The sequence below is a fragment of the Pelophylax lessonae genome (assembly GCF_965119305.1).
Source record: "Pelophylax lessonae genome assembly, chromosome: 5".
In the NCBI taxonomy this organism is placed as follows: domain Eukaryota; kingdom Metazoa; phylum Chordata; class Amphibia; order Anura; family Ranidae; genus Pelophylax; species Pelophylax lessonae.
The window spans coordinates 432,762,739-432,772,124 of NC_138772.1; the positions used below are offsets into that span (position 1 = coordinate 432,762,739).

Consider the following 9,386-nt stretch of genomic DNA (forward strand, 5'->3'; position numbering starts at 1 on the left):
CGTGGTGGTAGACCGGCTATCCAAGATGGCGCATTTCTTACCCATGAAGGGCACTCCCTCGGCCATGGATACAGCCAAGTTGTTCATCAAAGAGATTGTGAGACTGCATGGAGTTCCTGCCAACATAGTATCCGACCGCGGAGTCCAGTTCACCTCCAGATTTTGGAAATCCCTTTGTGAGAAATTGGATATTGAACTGTCCTTTTCTTCAGCATATCACCCACAGACCAACGGTCAAACGGAAAGGACCAATCAGACACTGGAACAGTATCTACGCTGTTTTTCGTCCTTTTCCCAGGATGATTGGGTGACGCTATTGCCACTAGCGGAGTTCGCATACAACAACTCTGAACATTCGGCTACCAAGCAGACTCCATTCTTTGCCAATTATGGTTACCATCCTTCTTTTCTGGTCACCACAGTACCTGAATGTCCTGTCCCTGCTGTCCAGGACACAGTAAACTTTTTTGCATCCAACACTGAGTTACTTCAGGAAACCATGGCTAAGGCTCAGGAAAATAATAAAAGATTCTTTGACAGGAAAAGAAGGGGAGAGCTGATATTGGAACCTGGTGATCAGGTATGGTTGGCCACAACCAATTTGAAGCTTACCTGTCCCTCAAGAAAACTTGGACCTAAATTTTTGGGTCCCTTTCCTATTAAAAGAAGAATCAATGACGTCTCTTATGAATTCGAACTACCAGCGTCCTTTAAAATCCACCCGGTTTTTCATGTCACCCTGCTAAAACCTGCCATCCCTGATCCTTTTCCTGAGCGAAATACAGGTCCCCCCGAGCCAGTAATTGTGGACAGTGAAGAGGAATTTGAGGTCGAAGCAATTGTGGGTTGCAGGAAAAGGAGGAATCAGGTACAGTACCTGATTAAATGGAAGTGGTATGGTCCTGAAGACAATTCCTGGGAACCTGAAGAAAACATCCATGCCAAAAGACTCATACAGGCTTTCAACCGGGCCCACCCAGCAAGAATGGCCCAGTTGGGCATCCGGAGGCTGCCCATTGGGGGGGGGGGGCATGTCAGGAAGGCTCTGGCAGAGGATGAGTTAAACCCACAGGCTAATCCTGGCTCCACCCTTCTCATCAAGGAAGAGCACTATTTAAGCTGGATCAGCACACAGGTTCAGTGCTGCTTTGTCTTCAGCCTTGGATACCTGTTACCTGCACTTTGTTCCTAGTTCCAGACCCGGCTTGTCCTGACGATTCTCTGATCTCCACCTGCACCGACCTTGGCTTGTCCCGTGACCACTCTTCCTGTCTGCTCCTACTGGCTTATACGTTACCGATTGGCTCCTGACCCGGCTTGTCTTACTACGCTTCTGTCATTCCCAGATCCGTCCATCCTGCCTGGGAAGCTCCTCCTGTTATCCAGGAAACCCTGCTTCCAGCACCTGCTGCCTGCACAACACCCTGCTCATCGGACTTCTCTGGCAACCTTCACCAGTAGCCATCGTCTGCTTCAAGCAAAACTCCAGGCGCTCGTGCTACTCTACACTCCGGTGTCCTCTGTTTGCACTATCAGGGGTCCCGAGTCAGAGGCGCAAGGGAGGCCTTCCTCACAGTGTCAGGCTCATCTCCAGGTACGTGATATGGTGTTTAAGGTCTAAACCATTATGGACTTCTTCATTGTCATTCAATGTAGCATGTGAAATAAGTCCACTCTTAGCTGTGTCAATGTGACCAAAAGATCCTCCTATACTGATAGCTATCCTTTTATATACTCTAAGGGATTTTTCAATAATTTTATTCATGAAGCAGGCTGGTGTTATCACTAACCTGGGAAGTTAGAACACAGAAGTTATGCTTGAACAGACATAGGACAAGTGTGTCCATAGGGTAGTAGACAAAGACTATTCCAATGATTTAGACAAATTAACTAACCAGGGATACCTATCACAGCACTACATTAGCAAATTTAATTATTTTGTCTCATTACTGTGCTGACACATATCAAGTACACTCTTTCGCCAATGATAGATTTAATTTCAAAAGTGTAACTGTATGTGGTTAATCTTTTATATGTTTGTATTATATTAAAGGAAAACTTAAAAGGAAACCAAACAAATCAGCCAAGCGTTCACTCCAATGGGGATGACAGGCGTGCCGCTCTCCTCAGGTAGGGAACTCCAGCGTGAGCATATGAAAAAGAAGAAAGAGGCGCAAATACCTAGTGCATTACATGTGGTCACCTTAAAAATGTTTTATTAAAATACAAAAACATACTCACAAACAAGAAGAGTTAAATCGCATTATGAGAGTCCACCACACGTGGAATGGATCATGTCCCTGTAGATAGGACCGCTGGCGCATTTCGGGAGTCTATCTACAGGGACGTGATCTATTCCACGTGTGGTGGACTCTCGTAATGCGATTTAACTCTTCTTTTTTGTGAGTATGTTTTTTGTATTTTAATAAAACATTTTTAAGGTGACCATGGGTAATACACTAGGTGTTTGTGCCTCCTTCTTCTTTTTTTAAAAACTTAAAAAGGAGTTGTAAAGTCTCAAGGTTTTTCACCTTAGTTGCAGCTGCCCCCCAGAACCCTCCCCCCCTCGCTATTCTTACCTGAGCCTGAACGTTCCAGCGATGAGCATATGAGCATGAGCCCAGCAGCTCCAGCCACTGTCTTGGGTCCTCATTGGATAGATTGATAGCAGCAGGAGCCATTGGCTCCAGCTGCTGTCAATCAAATCCAGTGACATGAGAGCGGGGGGGCGGGGCCAAGTCCTGCTGTCTGTCAATGGACACACAGGTGAAGAGGAGCTAGAAGCGACGCCGGGTTCCCCCAGTAGGGTAGGATCGGTGATGCTCTGTGCAAAACCCTTGCACAGAGCAGGTAAGTATAACATGTTTGTTGTTTCGAAAAAAAAAAAAAAAAACTTTACAATCACTTTAAAGGCTTTTGTAAAGCTATAGTGAATATGGCATTGAACATCCTGCAAAATAAACAAAGTCTCTATATGCTAATTTTTTTACATTTTCCTAAAACATACTGGTTATTTAGCAAACATGACATGAAAGACACACTGTTTTCTTATCACTGGTAATGTTCTTTTATATTTATCATTTCTAAATCCTTTGAAGACTGTAGGAGTGTGATATCACTGCAGTTGTGTCAAGTTTGTCATTTTAACATCAAACACGGTGACATTTCCCTATGATCTAAGGGAATTTGTAATGTCCGCATGCAGTTTGCTTCTGGTCTCATTTATAATGGAAAAACAACTTTACCAATTACAGTGTGCGCCAGCAATTATCATACTACATACCAGTATTGTAATACATTACATATCTCTGAGTCAAACTTTAACTGTTATATATAGCACTGATTACAACAGATGACAACTGGCACTCTGTATAGGTAGACCCTCTCTATCTGCTGATCAATCATCCTGTATATCAATCTAACAAGATTAATGCTGTGTTATTGCTAACTAAAGGAAAAATGATTTTAAATATACATAATTTGATGTTGTGCACATTTGGGATAGTGTGTGTATTTTAAACTGAACCAATACCAAATCTGAGAGTGACAAATTATTTGTCAGCAGGTTTGACAAATGTGTAAAGGTTTGTGAAGCTTTAGATTTTTTGCAAAATAGAGCATCAAAAAAAAAAAAAAAAGAAAAAGTCAGGAAAACATTTTTTTTATTTTGCATAATTAATACAGAATTATTGGTTCTGCCTTGAATTCTCCTTTGATTTACTTCACAATCATAAATATTGTAATGTTTTAGTTTCCTTTTTTTTGTTTTTTAGATAAAGTGGGGAAGGATTAGAAACCCTGTAGGGCTTTACTGCTATTTGGGTCCCCCCCCCCCCCCCCTCACATATTTTTCCAATGACAACAGGAAAATCTGTGTCAGCAACACAGACAGAAAAAAAAGATTTCTTTTTTTTAACAGAAGCAGCTTTTTATTACAGGGGTTCTAATCCTAGGCCACTCCATCCAAAATGTAAAAAAAAAATAGCTGTGCACTTTACAACACAATGCATTTCCAAATGAATGGTCAGGAGATACCTAATTTACACAAAATGCAAATCCACTGGTATATGCACATTAAACTACTTTATCTTCAAGTTGCCTAAAATAGGTGTTAATGTGCACAATAATCTGTAAAAAACAATGTCCTGTTGTATGACAATTGTTATTCTGAAGGACACTTCACAAAGTTGGTTACCTAATGTGTTTCATACACAGTAAAAATATCCATATAGTTTGAAAATCTCTGCTGGTGAATGGTGAGCTTTGGGCATTTTTATTAGTTTATAACATATAAAGGATGATGTCATTAGTTTGTCCTAAGCACTTTGCATCATCTCTACATTCAAAAAAATAAAGGTTGACCTATAAAAGCAGTTCATAAATTCAAAAGATAAGCATACTCCTTTGCAGTCTAGTAATGTAATGTAATCTCACCTGTGTTTGAGATATTGTCAAAGGATATCGGAATAATATCCATGTAACTCCTTCACTGCAAGGTGGCATAGTAAGAGAGCCTTCATATACCCAGTAATCACGGAGCAAAGGGTCTGGTTTGCAGACATGAAAAGAAAGAGCATTGCACAATGTAAATAATTCACTAACAAATGATTCCTTCTCACTAAAAGTAATAGCTGTAAAAAAAAATTGTAAACTATAGAAAAACTCTATATATAGAAAAAACATGTAGACAATATGTGTTTCCCACCCACAGACAAATAAAGAAAACAGAAAGTTTTAAATGCCCGTAAAATCTATTCCCCTGTTACAAAATATTTTTTCAGAAACATCTAATTATATCAAGGAAATTCCACAGGTCAGTTAACGGTAGAGCTAACCTCTAACTTTCTATCTATTTTGCCAATGAAAGCCCGTGCTACCTGACTTTATTAAAATTCCATGCTTGTCCTAGACTGAAAGTAATTTCTGTGTTTCTTTTTGAATGCCAGAGTTAAATTGCAAGGCCAATCGTTTTTATGCTGTTTTAGTTTAAAAATAAAATGTAATTATTTTAATAATATAAAACTGGTCTCAGGATATAGTTGCAAACTGTACATTTAAAGTTGTTCTAAAGCATAAGAATTTTTAACCTTAATGCATTTTCATGCTACACTGCTTTTGCCCCCTCCCCCCTGTACCTAAACACATACCTGACTTCCCCACTGATCCAGCGATGGAAAGAGCGGGGTGCGTGGCCAAGCCATGCTGTGTATGTCTATTGATGCACGCAGCCTGGCTCAGGAGCGCACCCACACTGGTACTTCCTCACCAGCCATCTTGCTGAAGGAGCACTTGAATGAAAAAGTGGAGTGCACCGGAGGGGGGGCTCCAGAAGAAGAGGTAAGAGCCTGCTTTGTGTAATACCGTTGCACAGAGCCAGTAAGTAGAACATCTTTTTTTATTTTAATATAAAAAAGCTTTTAAGTATTTACAATCACTTTAAAGGAGAAGTGTGAGCTACATTAAGAAAAACAAAAATACATACTCACCTGTATGGCTGTAGCATCTATATGATGTTGCAGCTGTTCCCCTGCTGACTTCAGCACCAAGAACCAAGTGATTACATGACTGCTGATTGCTCAATTCTCAAACCACTCTGAGCAGAGAGCAGTCACTGCCAGTCACCACCCTCTTATCTGCCCCTCCAGCGCTCACTGGAGGGCCAGGCTGGGGAGGGGGTGGGAGTGGCTGGCTCAGGCTCTCAGTGGTGTGCTGAGAGGCATAGTCAGTTTCCGGTTAGGCATCTTCGTTAATCCCGACATTGTTGTTGGTATCCTTCCTAGAGCCTGGAGTGGCTATATGACATCAGTCGACAGCAGGCTTTAGCCTACTGTCAGCTGATTTTGGGTCACAGGAGAGCACAAGTAAGTGAATTCCGGTTACCCAGAAGAGAAGTGCAGTCAAAAAAGCTTTGGCCATACTTCTCTTTTAAGGTATGTTGGCTAGGACTCCTAACTACATTGTTACATCAAAAAAGGAAAACAGATGAAACCTTTACAAATGAGCTACACCACCAGAAATGATGTAATTTGAAATTGGGACACTATTACACCAAACAATAAAAACACGTTAATTTGTTAGGGTAATGGCATTCTAATTTTCTTTCCATAAAATAATTTCAATTTCTTGCAGTGCAAAACCTATTTATATGTCTCTTCTATTCTCCTTTTTTCTTAAGGTTGGTTTACAATTTTAAATCAGTAAAACCCACAATGGTAATACCATGTTTACTGCAAAATGCATAACAGCAATCATGGAGCATTTCAGGAAAACCAGGTATATCAATTTGCTTTGATTCTTTAACGGTATGTAAGACTCTCTGCAGCTCCTGGTTCCTTTTAAATGCAACAACTCAAGCAGAATGAAAAGAACTTAACACTTTAAACCACCAGCCTGATGGGCATGAGGCCCTTCTACACCATGGGACTTAGAAGAGGCTTGAAATGCAGGGGTTTAGCTTGGATGCCTTACCCACTAACCACAAGGCAAACAGTAGCAACAATTAAAAGGAAAAAAAACAAAACACTTTTTAAATAAAACTCTCTTCTAAAAAATATAGTGCATATTTTCTACTTTTCAAAATTTGCAATTTAACCCTTAACCCTCAGTTCTTGTCCTGAAGCGGGTCTACTTTCATTGAATAACCCTATCCAAGTCTTCATTACCTATTGTAATGTTTTTTTTTTCAGCTGTACATCCTCTATAAGGACTTGCATTGCACTAAAGGGCATAATGCTCATTAACATGGCAGGGGGTCCACATACATGCTGGCCACTGGAATATTAGTCTAGGTACCTAGTGTGCTGGGCTGGTATATTTTTATTAATAAGAGGTAGCTCATCTCTAAATTTTCTCTCAGGCTAAATATCTACAATTACAGGTACTACCTGCTGATGAAATATGGTATTGCAACATGTTGTCAAATAATTTTACTCCCGCAAACTACCCAGGTGAAAGGGATTCTGATATTATTTACTTTGTGTCTGTAAAAATGGTGACTCTTCAATAACATAAAACAATATTAATTTACAGGGTTCAGTCTCTTCACACATACATCATTTCTGGAGATTGTTTCTACCTTCATCTCAAACACCAAAACAAAGCACAAATAAACTGTAAGCGTATTGATCAGAAAACAAAAAATGTGCCTAAACAATTACTTATTGAATATAACTACAGGTCAGCTCAATACATAACGAGTTACAGGCTAATAAACCTGACTCACCAGGTAATAATGAGTTGGGATTAAAACACGGAATTGTCTTTGATTTTCCCTGTAATAAAGAAGATGAAAACTTGAACAAGGGATTCAAAACAGTCAATCAGGTAACAATCTACAGACCTTGGATTGAAGGACATTTTTTTCACAATGTTACTAATTATAGCATTTCTAGTATTCATCATTTTGGCTGGAAGATTACAAGGCCATATTACTAATTTATTAGCAAGGACAAGAGATAGGAAACTAGTTTTAGTTTCATGTTTTGTATTTTATACTAACACACATGTTCTCAAGCAGCAAGTTTTTGAATTTTTGTATTCCAATCTGTTGATTTCTTTGTATACTTGTTTAGGCAATAGGTGTCATGATTGGAACAACTATATTGTGTATGTTAACAATACTGTTCTCCAAAAATGTGTTTTTTGATCAAAATAAAAATTGCATTATTAGAACTTATACAAAGTTGGTAGTTCAACCCAGTGCCATCTTAAGAGCATTATAGGCCCCTGGGCAATGCAGTGCACTGGGGCCCCGCCTACACAATCACCCACGAGAATAAAAATGCATATTATCGAAAAGGCTATATTTATTGGTACCTCCAACAAAATCAGTGTTTAAACATTAACACAAAGGTTTGGGCATCAATTGTATACAGAATGAAAGTGACATGCAGATGTTTTGGCTTTCTGAACATACAAAGACAATATTAATTTCTGCACATAAAAGAGTTAGTACTTACCCTTTCTGTCTTTCTTTCCTTTCTGCCATGCTGGCTTCCACTTTAGGCTTCTACAGCAGTGCCCCTGCCCTTGCGGCTTGCGCTGCGGCTGTCCTGGTGTGTGCTTGTCTCCCGGCAGACCTTGGAAGCAGGCAGGCACTCCTGCTGCTGTGGGCACCTTTCCATGGCCGCAGGGCCGGTGCTACCTGTAAGGCGAGCCAGGCAACCACCTAGGGCATAACTCAGCAGGAGGCACCAGCATCCTGCCTGCTTCACCCGCTTCACCCGTGCCTGTGCCAGCGCCCGTCTGGGCGCTTTTGTGAGCTGAGTGAGTCAGGGGGCTAAGCGGGCTCCAGCGTCTGAAATCTTCATAGCAAAGCATTGACGTGGTGCCGCGCATGTGCATTAGGTTTCTCCTGCCGAGGACGTCAGCCAGCAGGGGAGACCTAATGCGCGTGCGCAACAAAGGACAGCGGGAAAGTTTGACCATGCGCTGACTCCGCTCGGGCGGCAGGGTAAGTCACTCACTGAAGGGGTGGGTGGTGGGAGCACAGGCTTTCCATTGGTAAGGCTCTCTATATTACACAGTATTGTGTAATGTAATAAACACAGGATTAATGAATGGTCTCTTGCTTGATGTTTATGGAACTATTGATTTTACTGTTTGTTTTCCTAACTTCTGTTTATTAGGTTTGAAGTATAATATATATATTTTTAGTGTGGCTGTTTTTCTTGAAAGAAGGTCTTCTCTACTTATAGGCCTAAGAAAATCTGTCTGCCACTGCAGAATACAAATAGGGCACAGGATTTCCCTTAATTCCCCAAACTTTGCCTAGGAAGTGAGGAAGATCCCAGATGTGGAATAATTTAGCAAGAGCTGATTTCTTTGAAGCTCTTGAGGCCAGAGAGAGCAACACAAGCAACATTTTAATAGGAGGCCACACATAATAATAATATATATGCTTTACCCTACTGTTGTCTAAAATGCACCTATTGAGAATCTTGTTGCCAGGTGGAAAAATTTACAACAGCAGTCCCCTATACAAAATAATCTTTAGTCTTACTTTTCTGGGAGGCAGTATATTGAACCTTCACACTCTTGAAGAGCTGCGGACAGTGCTGCTGCACAACACTTCAGAGAGACATAGTAGTGACATAGGGATCAGTGGGAGAAGTTGAAAACAATGCCCAGAAGTTCTTGCAATATGGCACACCCAGAAGTGTTGGAAAGCTGCGACATATGTGAGAAAGGGGTGGGACATATGTGATGTCATGATATAGGTTTGTAATGTCCCATCGTGGGCCAAGCATATGGGGGGGCGGCAATTTTTATTTTGCCTAGGGCGTCAAAAATCCCAGCACCGGCCCTGCATGACCCGCTTAGCCTGACAGCAGTGCCAGGCAAATGACAGCTTCCAGGTTCGGTGGCTGGGTCTGGTGAACACACAT

General features: G+C 40.9%; 1 protein-coding gene across 2 annotated transcripts in view; it reads right to left on the minus strand.

Moving 5' to 3' along the window:
• The window catches only part of CA8 (carbonic anhydrase 8), a 146,157-nt gene that overhangs the window by 18,288 nt on the left and 118,483 nt on the right, over window positions 1–9,386 (minus strand). For both annotated transcript variants that reach the window (XM_082259532.1, XM_082259533.1), the window contains exons 6-7: window positions 7,223–7,271; window positions 4,435–4,547 (exon numbers count right to left, since the gene is read on the minus strand). In XM_082259532.1, coding sequence (XP_082115658.1) covers window positions 4,435–4,547; window positions 7,223–7,271 — 162 coding nt within the window. The remainder of the gene's footprint in view (window positions 1–4,434; window positions 4,548–7,222; window positions 7,272–9,386) is intronic.